This window comes from Anthonomus grandis, chromosome 2, assembly GCF_022605725.1.
Source record: "Anthonomus grandis grandis chromosome 2, icAntGran1.3, whole genome shotgun sequence".
In the NCBI taxonomy this organism is placed as follows: Eukaryota; Metazoa; Arthropoda; class Insecta; order Coleoptera; family Curculionidae; genus Anthonomus; species Anthonomus grandis.
Genome location: NC_065547.1, coordinates 43854551 through 43873538, shown reverse-complemented (window position 1 = coordinate 43873538; position 18988 = coordinate 43854551). Strand labels below are relative to the sequence as shown.

At 32.3% G+C, this 18988-nt stretch overlaps 1 protein-coding gene and 1 long non-coding RNA gene across 4 annotated transcripts in view; one reads left to right on the top strand and one right to left on the bottom strand.

The window, feature by feature from the left end:
* The window catches only part of LOC126733544 (protein O-mannosyl-transferase TMTC1-like), an 894879-nt gene that overhangs the window by 75889 nt on the left and 800002 nt on the right, over window positions 1–18988 (bottom strand). For all 3 annotated transcript variants that reach the window (XM_050436879.1, XM_050436878.1, XM_050436880.1), the window contains 3 exons: window positions 7353–7542; window positions 6786–6907; window positions 6562–6726 (listed from right to left, as the gene is read on the bottom strand). In XM_050436879.1, coding sequence (XP_050292836.1) covers window positions 6562–6726; window positions 6786–6907; window positions 7353–7542 — 477 coding nt within the window. The remainder of the gene's footprint in view (window positions 1–6561; window positions 6727–6785; window positions 6908–7352; window positions 7543–18988) is intronic.
* On the top strand, window positions 2015–3249 carry LOC126733548 (uncharacterized). The gene is made up of 2 exons (XR_007659754.1): window positions 2015–2274; window positions 2339–3249. It is a non-coding gene; the product is annotated as an uncharacterized LOC126733548 (long non-coding RNA).

Genomic DNA, 18988 nt, shown 5'->3' with positions numbered 1-18988 from the left:
GTTTGAAAGGTAGCCTAACCTGATCATCAAGTTCTAAAACTTAACCTAACAAATTTAGTTCGGTTAGACCGCATCGAGGGCCAACTTCTGTCATAATTGTCATTAGATTATCGATTTTCTTTCGTTCCTTGCCACCACCCACCTTCGCATCATCGATCGTCGCCATTGCTTTATTGCTTATTCCTTTTTATTTTGGCGTCCATTGGGTGTGTCCTTTTGTTTTTTTTCTCAACAAAAAATAGTTCAAAATGTAGCTTAAAGTGATTAAAGTGTAATTTCATCATATAGAAGCTTTTTTGTTGTTTTATTGTGTGGTTTCAGATCCCTAGGATGGGGTAAGTGCAATTTTTTTTATCAAATAGTTTTCACCATGTTGTAGGTCACCTAAAATTGTTGTTTACCATTTTAAAACTGCCCTAATAATGTTATCACCAGAAAAATTCATTCTTAAATGCAAGGCACCTACTTGTTCTAATACATACTATTGGCCTATTGAGGATTCATATAAAAATAAAATTTTCTTTAATTTTCCTGAATGTCCGAATGGTTTAAAATACTTGGTTTAAGCATAATCTCAACAAGGTGTTATTTATGTCACGACCATTTTGATGATATTTCATTTACTAGTACTATACATACTCATTTAAAAAAGTGTGCTCTCCCAATTGCTGGCCCAAGTATTATTCAAAATGCCCCAGTACTGGTTGAGGCACAAGTACCTTGGGAAGATACATTGACTTTATAACCTGCTATCATAATCCAGAAATCTCAATCTAATGTTCAGAATGAACATAATTATGCTAGACCACTTTTTACTAGGTCTGACGAAAGGTATCATCAGTGCTTTGCTGCTAGGAAGTACCAAAAGCACAATAAGTGAAACAACTTCCATTCTACCAGGTCACTACTCAAAGAGGTACCTCATCGATAAGGTGGGAGTAAGATCCAGGGATTCTCCTTGAATATTTAAGAAAAAGGACCGATGACATCTAGAATTTAGGGTATACATCAGTGTTAACTTAATATGAAAATTTTTAATTAAATTTTTTTTTAAATATTTTTTTGTGAAAATTATTTTTTAAAAAATTGAAATAAGAAAATTTTTAGGGCATTTTTTTGAGAAATATAGCTGTTAATTGCTAGTATCAAGCAATTAATTCTCAAAATAGGACTTAAATCTCTAAAATATTGTCTTACATAATTGATCCATTAAATCTTTTTTTGATAGCGTATTGGGCTGTAAAATCTCTTTCACATTCTCTAAAAATCAATGAAAAAGTGCATTATTAACAATTTATTTTTTTGAAGGGCCTTAATACATTAACCTAACAGCTTAAAAGCAAATTTGATGAATTTAATGTCAAAAAACTAACGAATTCAATTAAAAAATGTAAAAAATAAACTTAGATTACATACATTATCACTCTTAGCCTCTTCGAAAATTAAATGAATACACTTGCACTATTTCATAATTTTTTAGAGTTTGTGTCAGCCTTTACGCTGTTAAAAATTGATTTAATGGGTCAATAATTTTAAATTTCGCGCCATTCTAAAATTTTGAATAGCCTGCCCTTCATTTCTATGACGTATCGGTATTACAATGGACTATTTTACCGACTGTAACAAATGTCAATTATTTTAGTTCGGTTAGACCGCAACCGTATGCTGCAATCGAGTTTAGGGGAAAGATGGCACCATCTTGTCACTATAGTATTGAACCCGCTCATACTTTTAATTACTGTATGGTGATGATTATTTATTTAAATGTCAAAACTGTCAAAATAAAGAAGCAAAAACACTGGACCATTGTGGCGCAATTAAAGCCTAGCAGTATCGTTATTAAAATTTCCTTTATGTAAAACTTCTGCGCTAAAGCTCGTAAAGCTGCGTAAAAGTCAAAATTCAGCTGTATTGACTACTGCTAGACCTTATAATAATATGAGTTCCAATAGTTCTCTAATTTACAGCAGGGCCTAGGTTGGGGATTTACGGAACACTGAAAAAGCTTCTACTCCTCGACATATAGATGGCGTTACGAAAGCGAAATTACCTCCTCGAGACTACACGGACCGTCGAGCATCTGATATGTCATATAAAATGTAGCTATTTTGTTATATATTTATTTAGCTTGCAGAGGTTTTCTTTTTGGCTTTTTATTAGTTTTGTTTTTTACCTTGGAAACAATTAAATGACAGTCATCATGATAAGCCAGGTGGGACTTTTGACGTTATCAATAAAAAGAGTGTATTGCTGACATAAAAATTTATTACTGCAGTAAGTGAATGTATAGCTGAATTTCGTTACAATTGGTATTAGAAGTAAAGGATGCCTATTTTAGTGAACGTCTTTAAGAAGAAGTCAGGCCAAGATGAAAACCGAGAAATGATTGCTGGCATCAAAGAAATTTGACGAACAAATATAAAAACAAGAGGGACGAGACGCTAGACAAGAAGAACGTGACAAACGTGACCGTAAGAAAGACAGAAAAGAACAAGAAGAATCAGACCGACAACAAGAAGAACGAGCTTCACAATTTCAAGAAGATCTTGATATAAAGCAAAGAAAGTTATTGATCCACTTCGAAGCAACAGTCGAAGATGAATTTGGAGAAGTAGAATTTGGAATCTGCCGAAAAATAACTTTCAATTATTAAATTTTGCGAAAAATGTTCAGAAAATTGATCTGCTCTCATGTTTCACCCAAACATTCAGGTGTATTGCCAGAAGGGATAAAGGAAAAATGTCTAAAAAAAGCAGTGAAGTAAATTGTTGTAAAAACATAACAAAAGTGAGAAATAAATTCTGACAAGAAGCTGTTGTGTTAAAGCTGTCGATAGCAACAGACACAGATTTCCTGGTTTTTTAAGAGGCCCAATATGTTTAATACTTAAGGTCACTTTCTTAAGCCTTAAGACCATGAAAATCTCAGTACTAAACAATTCTAATATGTGAAAAATATTAGAATCAGTATTAGAACCAGTTTCAATGCATGAACAATTTTGGATTCTATACAAATCATGAAGTCTATGAAATTTTCAAAGGTAAATAGGAAAATAATAAGTGGTGTAAATTTTACATTTAACATATTTACTCATCAGCTCTTTAATTGCTAATTTGTTCATAGTTATGAACGTTACTAGTGAATTGAGTACTTTTACCAACCTTGTATAATTGTTTATTTTTATTGTATAAATTGTGAATTTTTTTGCCATAATCTTGTTTCACAATATAGTAATAAATTTTGTGAATATTTACTGTTTCATTTCTTCTACTCAGACTTATATCTTTTTGATATCATATTATGCTAATAGAAAAAGTGATAAATGGAAAATATAGAGACAAAAAAGTACCAATTTAACACTTTTTTTATTTGCTTACTAGAGTTTCTGAAAGAACCATATATTTTCCACTAATTTTAGGCGCAATATATAGAAAAGCAATATTCAAATTTCGCGCCATAATAAAATTATAAATTTTCCGCTGTTATAATGTCACAAACTCATTTTCGTTTTCGGTTAGTACTACTCCTTGACATTCAGAGGGCGCAACATTCAATCGACGTTCACAGTGTTCTACTGACTTTTATGGGAGTTTCCTATCAAAGAAATATTAATCTATGCATATTTGTCAAGTATCTATTGACTATTAAAAATATAAATTAAGCTTTGAAAATCATGTTGTTATAACCTGGCAAATTTTTCGATTATTCGAACCAGTAATTCTTAAACGAACCGCAAAAATAACATGTGTGAAGCTAACTAAATTCAGCAACAAAAATCGAGAACGCAGCATACGTCCTTTGCCCGTATCCTATTTAGTCCGCGCTCACTGCTAAGAAAAAAATATATATTATATGAAAAATTGCATTGATATCATTGTATGAGAGATGGTGAACTCAAACACCTTGCTTATGGTTTACGGCAAGGCTTCTTTTAGGAATTCAATGTTCTAAGGACAGAGCTTTGATTCTTTTAAAAACACCAAGTACAAAGACCTAAAGGACATGATCCGGGGCAGAACTGTGGTTGGTTCTTTAAGCAAGGAAGTTCAAGAGGACCTTTTACGTATGTTTTTTGGATCTTTTGAATTTAATTAGATGCATTAAACTTCATTTAATTAAACAGATTGACTCGGTTAAGGAATAAAAATATTTTAAGTAAATGTCAAATGCTCAAAAACTGCAATATCATGTTTGAAGGACTGGAAGAGCTTCATTGGGCACATCAAATTATTTTAAAGATTGCAAAGACTGCATCCAGAGTAAAACTTAAACTTGAATAGTTGGAAGAACAAGGGATTCTTGCCAAGGATGATAAGCTGACGGAGTGCCATCCATTCGTGATTGTGGAAAAGAGAAATGGAGTATTGAGGAGATTAGAGATCCCAAAGATTTAAATTACATAACAAACAGAGAACACTTTCTTATTGCAACTGTAGAAAAAATATTATGTAAGCTGTCCAACAAGTCATGTCTTGGAGATGAAGGATGGGTACTTTCAGGTCCAAATTACCCTTAAAAGTTCAGACTTCTGTAGTTTTAGAACACCTATTGGTAAGTATCAGTTTTTGTGGTTTTTCTTTGGTATTAGATCTGCCCTTGATATATACCAAAAATTTTTGGACAATTGTTTGCCAAGGACTGATTTAACAAGGATTGCAGTATAACACGATTAATCAGTTAAAACACTTACTAGTCAATGCTCCAGTTCTTGCTTTCCTTGATCCCTCTAAAAATGTTGAAATTGAAATTGATGTTCCAAGGATAAACTTGGAGCATGCTTATTACAAGACGGTCATTTGGATTTTGCACGTCAAAAAATTCATTACCCAATCTATGCTGTACAAAATATTGTTGTACATAGGGAACATAAACTTCTTATATCAATTTCAAGAAAGGTTTATATGTTGTTAGATCTAAATTACAACGTTTACGTTTGAGTTTGCTAAGACATGACCTTAATGTAACTTAACAAACCTGGAAAGTATTTATACAGAGTAGATACACTTTCACAGAGCTTTCTTGAATTATAATTTTCTATTTACTCTCTTGTCAATTTAATTGTGTTAGATCAAATCACTTTTAAAAGATGCAACTAATAAAGATCAAGATCTAATGTCAGATATAAACTTTTTGTCTGATAGTTGATCAGAAACAAGTAAAATTTTGTCCTTAGCAGTTCCATTCTATAAATTAAGCCAAGAGCTCCCTGTTTGTGACACTCTTTTCTCATTCAATAATAAATGTTATGCTGGAAAGACCTTATGTTTAGAAAAGAGATAGAAGACTTCGAAAATATCCATGATAAATAATTACTAAGGAATCCTAATAACTCTCTGGAAATGGTTGACATTCAATGCTGAAGATTTGGCGAAGTAGCTTAAGATGATCGAGTGGATTCCTGGTTAAATTCCGGATGTAAATATGGCATCTAATAAGACCTTAGAGAATACGAGGAAAATAAACATCTTCAAAATACTGAGCCCAGATAAGATAAGTGTAAGTTATAAGGAGAACATAGATAACCTTGTACATGTAGGATAATATGCGGACATGTAGGACAGTATATTCAAAATAAATAAGCAAAATATTAATAATTAAAGGCTCGTCATTCTATGAAAAGTAGAGAAGGCTTATCCCCTAAAGTTGATCTGTAAAAATCAGGAGGGCACCTACATGGAATACAGGAAGGAACTTTGAAGTTTTTACAAAAGCTTTTTTTTGTGGTGGAAAAACTATTTAAATAGGATTGTTATTAAGGTAGTAATGCGAATATTACAAAATACAACACTAAATAATAAGTAGAACAAAAGTCCATCATTCAGGAAATCCTGCCAGGAACTACAAAGTTTTACTCTAGTTGCTTAATTGAGTAAATACTGTTATACAAGAACAAACTCAATTCATACTTTTACTATAACAGTACACTTAGATGAAAAAAGAGGCTATGACCTATGGGCAAATGTTTAATTCTCTGGAAAGATAATGTAAGATTGCGATATTTAGTTACTTAAAAGTAATTGAATGTTTGAGCTAAGGATTTGGAAAAGAAACCCACAGCTATTGCGTGGATTCTCATAATAAACAAATGATAAAACTTTGAACTTGGAATCTAGTAAAGCCTTGGAGATAATTAGTTAGCCTAAACCTAGATATCTGCAAAGAATTTACACGACCAAGATGTAAGATGTATATGTAGGACACTGCAATACACTAGTTTAATATTCGTTATAGTCTGTAGGCCAATTAAGACTAGATAACTAACTAAATTCTTATAAATTAAGTTTTCTGTAGATCTTATAGAGATCAAAAGCCTGAAAATGAGGATACATGAAAATTTTCTAAAAATAAGGAAACACATTAGAAAAGGTGCCAAAAATAACAAACTCAAATCTGCTGCATGTCATCAATAATAATCCAACAGAAAACATTAATAGATTGAGTTTATAGGAGCTCCTTCATGAATTTTATACTTTATTTATTCAGTTCAATAAACAGAAAGAACTGGAAACCTAATTCAATAAATCAATCTGTTAATACATTAAATAAAAATGAGGAACTTACCGTAACAAAGACTCCCTGGACCTCCAATCCTTATTCCTATTAACAGTCCTAAGACCACTACAAGCTAAGATGATAACAATTATACAATATAACGTTTGCCTATGTTTTGAGTAGTGGCTCCACAGGATTTGAAGCCCATAGACAACAAGAAGAATACACCCTAAACTGTAAAAGAAAAACATTATTAAAAACTCATTAGCATCGTTCGTGTGTAAAATACCTACCTTGGTATATACAGCACCCTCTCAGCTATCACAAAACCAACAGTAATAAACAAATTGGATGCAGGCAGGAACGGAAGGACCAGCATCATTACACCCAACACTAACGGCGGATGTCTAAGATTCTAAAAAAGGAAAATTTCGCCCATTTAATTAAAAGTTTCCTTAAACTGTATTTAACTTTTGGATAAAGTTGCTGAATCTTTGGTTTTCCTTAGTGGCTATTTCGTCCTATGCATTTTTGATAAGGGTGAAACGGTGGTCCAAGACTCGCTTAAGTAGAGTTTAAGTTAAGTGGAGATTTAAAAAATCATATTTCAAACGAACGAAACTCTTCACCAACAATTTCCGCCCCCTTTATTAGGTATTCATTACGAAAAGTGGATAGTTTGAAACTCCGGAAGTTATTTGGAAAGTTGAAAACCTAAGAGAGAGCCACTCCATCGAAAAGTTAAACACGTCCCGGTATTTTTAATCCCTCAGAAAGTTCCCGGGTATTTCCCAAAACGAAATAAGAAATCGGAAAAAAAGTTGCCGTGTGTTTTCTTTTTTAAATTTCAACTCGCTTACCTCAAAGTCCACAATACTCCTTACGGCCAGGAGAAATATTAGGCCGAAAAAAAAGCAGGTTATAATGTTTCTGGAGTCACTTAGGGATGTTACAAGGGGTACCGACCCCATTTGCCAGTCGTGTGATAGGGTTGCTGGGCATAGGATTAGCCAGAGGTTGAAGGCTGCCAAGTAGCAAAATGTTAAAAATCTGAAACAAAATTTACAATTATTGTAAATGATTAAGTTTTGAGCTTGTGAAGCAAATGAAAAATGTAATTTAGTAAAAATAATTTCCATACAGTAATTAAACAAAATGTGTTTATTGCACCCTTTAGAGGCAGCAAAATATAAATTTTATGTACAGGTTCTTGAAATTATAATTAATATATTTAGTTGTAGGATAAAAGAAGATAAAGTCCAGTTCAGAGATCTATTAGAATCTTTGATGTGCCGCGAATAGTCCGTTTGCCGGTGTTATTTGTATTGTCATATGGCATGCATGTTTAAATCGCTAAATTTTATTTGAAAAGAGTCATAAAGTAATATTATAAGTGATATGTAATCATTACATTAAAAAATAAATGTTTTAAATAATTTTAAGAATTTATACGTTTGATTCGTAAAATTTGACTACATACGCCCACGTACTATTCAAATTGTCTTCAAATTTTATATATTTCTTTTTTTTTGGGTGTTGAGATTTATTTTTATTTGGTGGTTATTATTAACGGGGATTGGCTGCCACATACAATGTTCTTTATTATTGTTTTTTTTCAATTTATATATATAGATGAGATAGACCCATCCTTAATGATCAATTTAAAAACACGACGAAAGTAATTCAAAAACAGCCCAAAAATTTATCTGAGTACGACCCCGTAATCCTTAAAATCACTGGGATAGAGAGAGATACCCAATCACTTGTACAGCCCAAAGTAGGAATCGCCAGAACACAGGTGCTTTATCTTTGTTTATTGGACTGGCTAAAAAGAGCTGAGAAGTCTGTGAGTGCTGGGAGTGTTTAAAATGTTCGGATTTTAGTCCGCGGTCAATTTTTTGATATTATTTTCTTGTGATATTATTTTATTTCTCAAAATGGATATTTTCGAAAGAAATATAAAAAATTGTGTAAAACATGGATTTTACATATATTTGAAATGATTCCATAGATAAAATTTTGCCATATAAATATGTATATCATGAGACAATAAATACGACATAGGCGCGCGGACTATTTAGTGCGGCATCTGCGACACATCAAAGATTCCAATAGATCTCTGAACTCGACTTTACTAACAAGTATAGTCGCTTCGCTCCTATACTTTTGGTCCGTGGAGACCAGTTTGGAAGCTTTAGGTCTTGTCTGTAAAGAGCCATAAAAGAATTCGTAAAAAAAAACAAAAATTATCAGGTGTACTTAAGTCTGGTCAGTCGGAGGGCCAACTTTTATATGCCAAGGAAAGAGAGGATCATGCTTCAAAGAACCATAATGTGTTATATAGTCGCGTTGTATGTAAATATAATGCGTTCTATTCAAATATCTGTCAACGTGTATTAATTGCATCCTAAATAACCTTTAAATACCAAATTTTAACGCAATCGGATCAATAGCAAAAGAGTTACGGTCTCAGGTGACCTGGACCTCAAATGTCAAATATCTCTCAAAATGTATTATTTGTGTCCTAAATAAACCTCAAATACCCTATTATTAAGAACAAATTATTAAGAATAACTGTAAAATTTACAATGTTATAAAAACGATTTTTGACTTTTTTGCATGTTTTTTTGTTAAAGCTGACAAATTACTGATTTTTGCAAAAAATGTTTTAAACAAAAGTTGTAGACAATTTGATTTTAAATAATTTTTGTCTTTTGTATTTTTTTCGAAAAACAATTATTTTCTATGAAAATCGAGAAAATACGTAAAAATGTGATTGTATTTACAAGGTGTACAAAGCCCAACTGTGCCCAATTAAGTTTCCGGTAAAATAATGATACATAGTTTCTTTTGTATTTTTTTCCGTAAAATCGAATGGTGTAATCTGTTTTTTGATTTTTTAACTAATTTAAATAAATAAATAACAATTTCTAAGAATTTTATTGCTGTAAAAATCATTTTTGACTTTTTTTGAATTTTTCGACGTTTTTTCAAATGGGAAGTATATAGTTTCTTTATTTCATAAGAAAGTACATGTGAAAACAAAAAAAATGGCCCCGGATGAACCCTGTACCATGATTTTCTGAAGTACAATTTTCATTTAAAGAAAAACGGTTTTTTCCGAAAAAAACGCATATCTCCGAAAGTTTTTAATATTTCGATCTGAAAAAAATTGAGGTTATTTAAGACCTACAATGGTATATTTTCACAAATTTTTACAAAGATTGAACTATTTTTGTGAAAATAAAAAATTAAAATTAAAAAAACGAAAAAAAAAACGGTTTTTTGCATTTATCTTGGCTATTTTGAGGTTATGTTTAAAAGTGACTTCTACAAAAATTATAGATTTTCTTATGATCTACAACTTTTCTATTGAACATTTTTTAATTGGACGTCAACTTTTGCCGGAAATTGCAAAAGAATATTTTTCCACCCCTTGTCACCCCCTCTCAAAACAACCCCCTACTACCCCATTGTTGGATTTTCGTTTTTTTCACTCCTTATGAACCCCTCTACCAACTCCAACAGTCAGTTTCCGAATAGCAATTTGTGCATTTTTTTATTAAATTTGAGCTAATTCGCCTGGTCTAATAATACAAGAAAGCATTACAATTATTGAAGTACAGGTTCCAGAGAAATACGGAATATATTATGGAGCACATTAACTATCTCATTTTTAAAGCAGTTATGCGAGTAAATAGTTATATATTATTATTGATTCATGAGTATACTAAGCACCTAATTGCTCTTAAAGGTCTAAGTCTTTTTGTTTATATGAATAAGTGTCATGTAGAGTCTTTATTGGCATCCATAGTCGTAAGACATATTCGTGATGTAGACCCATTAATATATTATAGTCTAATAATGACGAATTTCTTAAAATGTTTGCATAAAACTTTCATTGATTTTTCTATTCCTAAATCTTGTACTTTTTTTTTCGTTTTAGGTCAAATTCTATATTTCTGTATTTATTATAAATTGGGGTTATTTTTCTAGTGATTATTATTAATGGAATATTTTTTTATTTTTAACAAAATTCTTTGCGTGAAGTGTGTCTCACTGTCTTAAATGTATTAGGATAGCATAATGTAGCTAAAAACCGTCCTATAAATTAGATATAAAAAATAAGATAACATTAAAAAAAATACATAATTTGCGTAAAGGATAAAAAATATTTTTAAATCAATTATCAGAGTAGTTAAAAATATGCGATACGTAATAATGGCAAATCAAATACAATATAAAAACTGACTGCATGGTTAAATGCAACTTGCTCCTAAAAAAAAAGTATTCTTCGAGCAAGTGGCTCACTAAAAAATAAAAGAATTATAATAATATACGAGTTAAAAAAATTAACCTTTATTTTATTAAACTAATGTTTTTTAAAGCACCACTAAAACTATTTCACTTTTAAACTATTTAATTACATAATAGTATTACTACAATGAATATTAAACTTTCTAATTTAAAAATCTTTACTAAATTAAAATGTCCATTACTTGGAATGGTAAGCGAACGTCCCTGCAGTTTATTACACACGTTATCCTCGCATACAGTACATAGTAAGCTGGCATTTATAGCAGTTTCTTTAGAAATATTGGAAACTTTATAAATATCAGAGCAAGAGCTCTGATGTGTACATCCCCTATATTCTTCAATCTCACCATATTCCGGACTTAAGATAGTGAAACAGTAATATGTTGCTCTCGCTCGTGCGACCACCAAGGCCATTAATTTTGGTCGAGTTTCTATACCATTAATGACGTCATGTACCACTTTTGTAAAATTATGTTTATTAAATTGCTGTTTTATTCTCTGGTTACTACATTGTATTACTGGAAGCTGTTTTTTACAATTGCCATCACATATGTAACAATTATCAGACGTATATGAGAAACTTATTCGGGACACCATTATACAAATTACTAATAAATATTGGATAATCATTAACGGATTGGTGATCTCTTGAAAATTCTTTTGCCTATTCTGTCTTTGAAGTATCACATTTATTTGTTATAATAAATATGACTTTGACAAAGACTATATTGTAAAATTAATAATCCTGTTCGGTATTACCCAAATTATCAAGCATTCAAGTATAAAGTATTTAAATTAATTTTTATTTATTTTTTATATTAATGACATATTATAAAGATTAATTCGTTCTCACTGTATTTGCGAAAATAAATACATTTTATATTGCTGCTCATGGAGTCATAATATACCAGTTTTCTAAAAAAAAATCAAACTGTCGATTTATTTAAAAAAATTGGTAATAAATACTCTTTTTGACAACTTAGATTAAGACCGGGATATAAGAATCCAAGATTGACTTTTTCACTTTTTTTATATCCCTTTTTCATTTATATATCTACTTGTTTAAAATTGTATTTTATCGCTTAGTTTTATTTAATTACGTATATAAAAAAAGTAAAATAAGAAGAGTAGTTAATTGCATGTATACCAGATGGCATCACGTTTTATGACACGACTACAGCGCATTGGAACTATTTTAGAAATAAATATGAATAATCGGTATTGCAGGTAGTTACGTTACCTACTAAGTCATGTCAAGAAAAAGGCGGGATATTTGAATCGTACTACAAGTTCATGACCAATATATCTTATAGGATCATATCACACTCACGCTAATTTATGTCAGGTGATATTGGTTTAAAAATCTTTCAAACCGATCTAAGATTTTTTTACCTAAATTACAACTTTATAGATTAGTTTATGTAAATCGTAATTTTGAATTTGAATATTCATGTCTCTTGAAAAATTGCGTTATGAATAGCATACACTTAAGGCTGTTTCACATTAAGAAAACGCTCACGCTCCACTCATACGATGCTCAAGATACGCTCAAGATTCGTGCGTGTTCACACTATGATCACTGATTTTTCCTAACGAAGATGCATGCTAGTAAACTTTATTCGATAAAATTATTTTTTTGCGATGAAGAGTTGTTGTTGATCGCCTTGCTGTTAGATAAAGATGAGCCAAAACCCAAAAGAAAAAGAAAATGAGTGCATCCCTCCTTGCAGTACAGATTCACGCAAGGGGAAGTTCATACACTATATCCGCAATTAGTTGATGACGAAACTAAGTTCTTCCTCAATCTCAAAAGAGCGATTCGAAATGTTGCTTTCAATAATTGGTGGTAACCTCAAGAAATAGGATACTAAATTTCGGGCGGCAATCTCACCAAGAGAGAAACTAGCAGTTTGTTTAAGGTAAGTAGATATATTTTTCAATTTTTTTAATAAAAAAAAATTGGTTTTAATATTTAAAGCAGAAACAGTTTGTAAATTTAATACTTGGCATTTTCAATTTAAACCTTCGATCATTTAAATGAAAAATAAGCATGACCATATTTTCAGTTGGAAATGTCCTTTATTTTTAATATTTTAACAAAAGTTCTATATTATAATGAAAAAATGAAGAAAAAATTAATATTGTTCAGGAGAAAACTGTGAAAAGTAAGTGGAGCGTCCAAAATATAATGAACCAGGGTTAGGTGAAGTGATTGGGGTTGAGACATAACGATTGCTTGTATTTTCCAAATACACCAAATCTGTTCCAGTCGTTGTATTTTGTACCTGAATACTATGAGAGCCATGCTGAGGTAAAGAGTGCCGAGATTGTGGCATTGGCAGCAAATATTTGGCCTCCATCTGCGATACTGCATTAAATATTTGGCCTCTTATTTGATGCTGATCTATAGGAGAGAAAGTTTTCACAATTTTCAACATTCAAAAAAGAGATCCAAGGAATCCTTTTGTGGCGTTTTGTCCGCACTTTCTTTTTTTTTAATTAAATATTTCATTATGGTTGAGGAAGCTGTCTCTTGTGGGTTCTTAGATCTAATAAATCTTGGTTTAGATTGTCTATGGTCCAGAGATCGCTTGGATGATCCAGGTATTGGTTGAGATTCCATACTTTGAGCTGATTGTTTTTCCAGTTCTCCCTTTTGAGTACTGTCGGGCTCTTCTTCACTTTCTTCAACGTTTTTCTCTTGTTCCTCCAAATCTACTGATGACAATCGCTCTTTGTCCTTCATGTAGGGCTCCAAAAATGACAATAATAGTATCTTCAAATTTCCATTTTCGATACTTCACAGCTGCTTGGCCACTTGCCGAACCTTGCAATGCTGACTTCGCAAACTCATCCATCTCTGCTTGCATTCATCGGCTAAAAAAAAGCATGCCTCAGAATATAGGTTAAACCCAAACAGCGATATTCGCGCTTTTAAAACCTTTCATTGTCTTAGTCAATCTTTGTTTGACATGTAAACAAAAATTGAAAAAACAAATTTTTAGAAGCGCTTTTAATTAAAAGAGGTATAAAAACGGTTGCTGAATATGTCTGTTTGTTTTTCTATTTTTGTTTACATGTCAAATAAAGACAAATTGATTTTAAAAGCGCTTTTTAGCTAAAAGAGGTTTAATAGAGATTAAGATGCCGAATACGGCTGTAAAACCTTTTAATTTTTAATGTTTTAGGCTCTTTAAATATTACACGGGTTACTTAGAAAAATAAAATATGTTTTTACTTCCAGGTTTTTGGCCAGTGGTGATTTATTCAGGACAATAGAGTTCAGTTATCGCCTGGAAACTTCTACAGTACAACAAACAGTCCATGAAGTTTGGGATGTTATTATAAAAATTATGATGAAGGAGGTTATGTCAATACCAACCAAACAAGAATTGGAAAAAATTGCCCAAGAATTTTGGCAACAATGGCAGTTTCCCAATTGTATAGGAGCTTTGGATGGCAAACATGTTGTTATCGAAGCTCCCCACAATTCGAGTTCCCTTTACTTCAATTATAAGAAGTCCTTTTCAATAGTTTTATTGGCACTTGTCGATGCGAATTATAGATTTATCGTTGTCGATGTCGGATCTTATGGACGAAGTAGTGATGGAGGGATCTTCGCAAATTCAAATCTCGGAAAGCGCTTAGAAAGATATACACTTGATATTCCGAATGATGCAAACCTACCAGGGACTCAGCAACTTGCCCCATACGTTATCGTTGGAGATCCGGCTTTTCCCTTAAAAAAGTTTTTAATGAGACCTTTTCCTCGAACTCATATTGAAAATCAAATTGAAAAACGTATTTTTAACTACCGATTATTTCGCGCCCGCAGGGTAGTTGAAAATGCATTTAGAATTCTCACCCAAAAATTCAGATTTTATGGCAGAAGATTGAAATTAGCGCCTAAATATGCCGAAAAAGTGATTTAACAACGTGTATCTTACACAACTTCATTCGTCATGGAACGGATTCGACCGTTTCAAACACTGATGAAGTTATAGAAAACAACTTAAGACATTTATCTAGACAGGGAGGAAACTCAGCAGCCATAGCTTTTCAAACAAGCGAAATATTTACAAGATTTTTTATCCCAGAGGAAGGCTCATACAGCTCGGGTTGATTACGAATTTCTATTAATTTCTCGTCCACGTTGTCCATTATTGGTAAAAATACTAGCGCTTAAGTCTTAAGACACGATAAAATCCAACGCTCAAAATATCCTCGGCAAAAGATCGCGAGGCTCTAATGAATGCGCGTGAGCTTGGTGTCAGTGGTAATGTGAACATGCCTATTTGATTTCATTATATTAATTTTGAGCCTACCTGGAGCACCGTATGAGTGGAGCGTGAGTGTCGCCTGGATGTGAAACATCCTTTAATCTACCTAAATAAAATGTCGTGAATTTTTTACTTTAAAAACTGCAATTGAATTAGAATATAAAATTTGTTATCAGAGACCTGAATATACAGCGTGACATCTATAATAATCAAAATTTATTGATCTTGGATAAAATCGAGAAATTCCTGTGAATATAAATATTAAATTTTTAAACTGAAACTGGTGAAATTTTGCGCACAACTTGACACTTATTTCATCCCTTATTTAATACTATAATTTGTGTATACAATATTAATGTAGATGGAGTTCGCAGGTTAAGGACCAAGAAATCAAAAACTTCCTTTTATAAAAAGGTGCCGACATTTCGACGTTTATTTACGTCTTTTTCAAGGCTGTTTACTGTGAAGGAGCTTTTTTGTCAATTGCACACATACTAATGGCAACAGAACAATATGTATAGATGAGCAGATATGTGATTATAATTTGAACAAACATAACATAAATCATACATAATAGACAATAACTATTTTCTGTACTAACAAATCACTTCTATGATATACATATACATTACAAATAAACGAACGCAGTCAAGAGCCACAGATAAACGTCGGAACCTAAAAAAGAAAAAAAGTTTATCTGTGGCTCTTGACCGCGTTCGTTTGTGAATATGTGATATGTAGTACAGAAAAAAGTTATTGTCTATTATGTATAATTATAATAAATAAAGAAAGTTCTTTATATATGTTTTTCTCAGCAAGAATTGCTATATCAATTATCTCAAAGCTAATGCCATTTTTTCTTCAAACTACTAACGATTTTATTAATATTTGGCTTCACTAAGTTAATAAAAATACTACAAATAATACAAATTTTTCTAATATGTGTAATGCATCGGGAATGGCCTGAGAATTAGCTTGTTCCACTGGTTGCATCACTCGTCCTTCCTTTGCTTTATTATTACATAAATTTTCGGTACACACGCTACACTCTAAACCGAATCCTTTAGCAGCTTCTTTAGAGACATTTGCATGTTTCAAAAGGTCGTCGCAAGACTTAATATACGTGCATCCTTTATATTCCTCTTGGAGATCAGTTTTATCTATTTTGTCCGGTATACTAGCGATAGTAAAACAATAATATGTAGATTCGTTGGACCGTGCAGCAACAAATTTCGAACGTGCATTCAAACTAGTTTTTATAACTCCAATAATATCTTGCAATAAATGCGCATATTTACTATAGTCAGGTATTTGATTCTTTATTATTTCATGGCTACACGTTACTGCTGGAGGATTTTGTGTACATTTTTTATCACACATGTAACAGTTCTTAGCTGCATATAAGAGGCTTATTGATGACAGTATGATGGCGCTTAAAAATAAGTAGTACTTCATTTGAAAAATCACAAAAAAGCTTTATATTTTGACAAATATTTGTCAAAAAATGATGTAATGACGTCAAAAACTTACATATTAGCGTATGTTCTATACATGGTTCGAAAAAGGGGACTCTGCTTATATATCATTAACAGAAAAACTTATTTTCATTTATATATTCCCAGATCGTACGTAATTAGATTTAATTAATAATGGTATAGAGATGCAACGGTGTTATAGAAAAGCTATAAAATGTTCAATTTTCATTATTATGTCCTAAAAAGAAAATGATGGTCTCCATAAATAATAAAGTAAATGTCGTAAGAAAAACTCAATTTCCAGACGAGCCAGACAGTAATATAGACATTGAAAAGAAATATATAAAAATCGTAAAGAAATCCAATTTTCATTGCTATACCCTCATTTTAGTCCGAAGCAAAACGGCGGCTTGCCATAAAGGGAATATGGTACAAGTAATATAAGTAAGAACTATGCACACTTTTACAAAAATGTGGGTATATGATGAACATTTAGAATATTGAAAGGCTAGAAATAGCATGCCATGGAACTATGTGCAGTTTGTTTGCTTGTTGCAACATCTCTGATGCAACGATGCCAAATGTTTATGTAGAAATTCCAATAAAAAAAACTTTATAATATCATAAAAATTTGTAACATAGTTTGACGGATACAAAACATGTTACTGTTTCTCCTCAATAAAATATCTTTATAAACTATGCTAAGGTACTGCTTAATGAAGTCGATATTCAATGTTAAATAAATGTACGGCTTGACTATTCTAGCTTGGCCTCTGAGATTTGGTTGCGCAGTAGCCTAACGCTGATAACGCTCGGGAGCTCATATAAATGGAATCTCTCGTGGTGCTCGCATTGGTGATTTTAGTACGGGTGCATAGTCAGTATATATTAAAGTTTTTATAAGTGTATAAGTGACGAAGACAAAAGATTGTTCTCCGACTTATATATATTATTGTATTGATTCTCGGTCTCTACAGTCAGTCTTGAAATCAGTCTCGAAGAAGAGTAATTTCCAAAGTTTAATAATGCCTTTTACCAGTAAAGTAAAGAATAAAGTGTTAAGTGGACAAAGTCGTGAAATAGTTAGCAACGTATTGAAGTTTATGCAAGCAAAATCAGTGGCTGCTGGTAATGGTGAAGAAGTTATTCCTCTCGCAAAGGTATGTTTTGATCTGAAATTTCTCGGAATAATGGATTAGCAATGGCAATGGCCCTTAATCCCACCCAAAAGACAAAAAGCACTTCAGTTAACCAATAAAAATTATTTATTTTTAGGTTCAGGTACGTGTTGCTGCAGCATCAGGTGTTTCTATAAGGAATATACGAAGAATCAAGAACGAAGCAAAACTATAGTCGACACGGGCCGTACGACAACATTTTTAACCCCCAATAAAAAGCGACCTGATGGAATACTTAAAACTCATCTGGACGAAGCGGACTTGGGAGTTTTAAGGAGAACAGTTATCAACCATCATGTTACCAAAAGGGAGGTTCCCACTTTAAAGACAGTCCATAAAAAGTTTGTAGAGGACATGGAGTACCAAGGTTGTAAAGAAAGTCTAAGAAAAGAAATACATAAAATTGAGTTTCGATGGAGGAAATTGAAAAACAACCGGAAAATTCTAATGGAACAACAGCCCATTAGAATGCTACGGATTGAGTTTCTTAGAAGGATGCGCCAATATAGAGGAGAAAATCGACCTATAATATATATGGATGAAACATATATCCATTCGACTATACTCATACGAAGGGATGGAGTGATGAATCCCTGGCAGGACTTCAAAAACCAATAAGCAAGGGGCCGCGCCTTATTATAGTGCATGCCGCTGGCGAAAATGGATTTGTCCCCAATGCCTATATTAGGTGGAAATCGACCAGCACGAGTGGCGACTACCATCAAGAGATGAACTACGATAATTATAAAAAGTGGGTTTCAGAAAAACTCATCCCAAATTTGCCACAAAACAGTGTTGTGGTCATTGACAACGCCCCATACCACAACACACAAATTGATAAAGCGCCGACAACATTTTCGATTTCGACAAGAAACTGTTGAAACCTCAATTATACAACATCATCAAAATGCACAAACCTAAATACAAGAGGTATGAAATCGATGACCTTTTTAATAGAAATGGTCACGAGGTTTTACGGCTACCCCCTTATCACCCAGACATAAATCCTATTGAGCTGGTTTGGAAGGAGTATATGGCGAAAAGAAATGTAGATTTTAATTTTAACAAAGTCATTGAGTATTGTGACAATTTCTTTGAGGAATTTCCAGTGGAAAAATGGAACGCTCGATGTGAGCGAGCCAAAAGCAAGAATTCATTGACAAAGAACCAACAATGGATATTGTTGAGGAGGAGCTGATTATTAGGTTGGGTAAAGACAATGACTCTGAAAGTGATTTGGATGAAA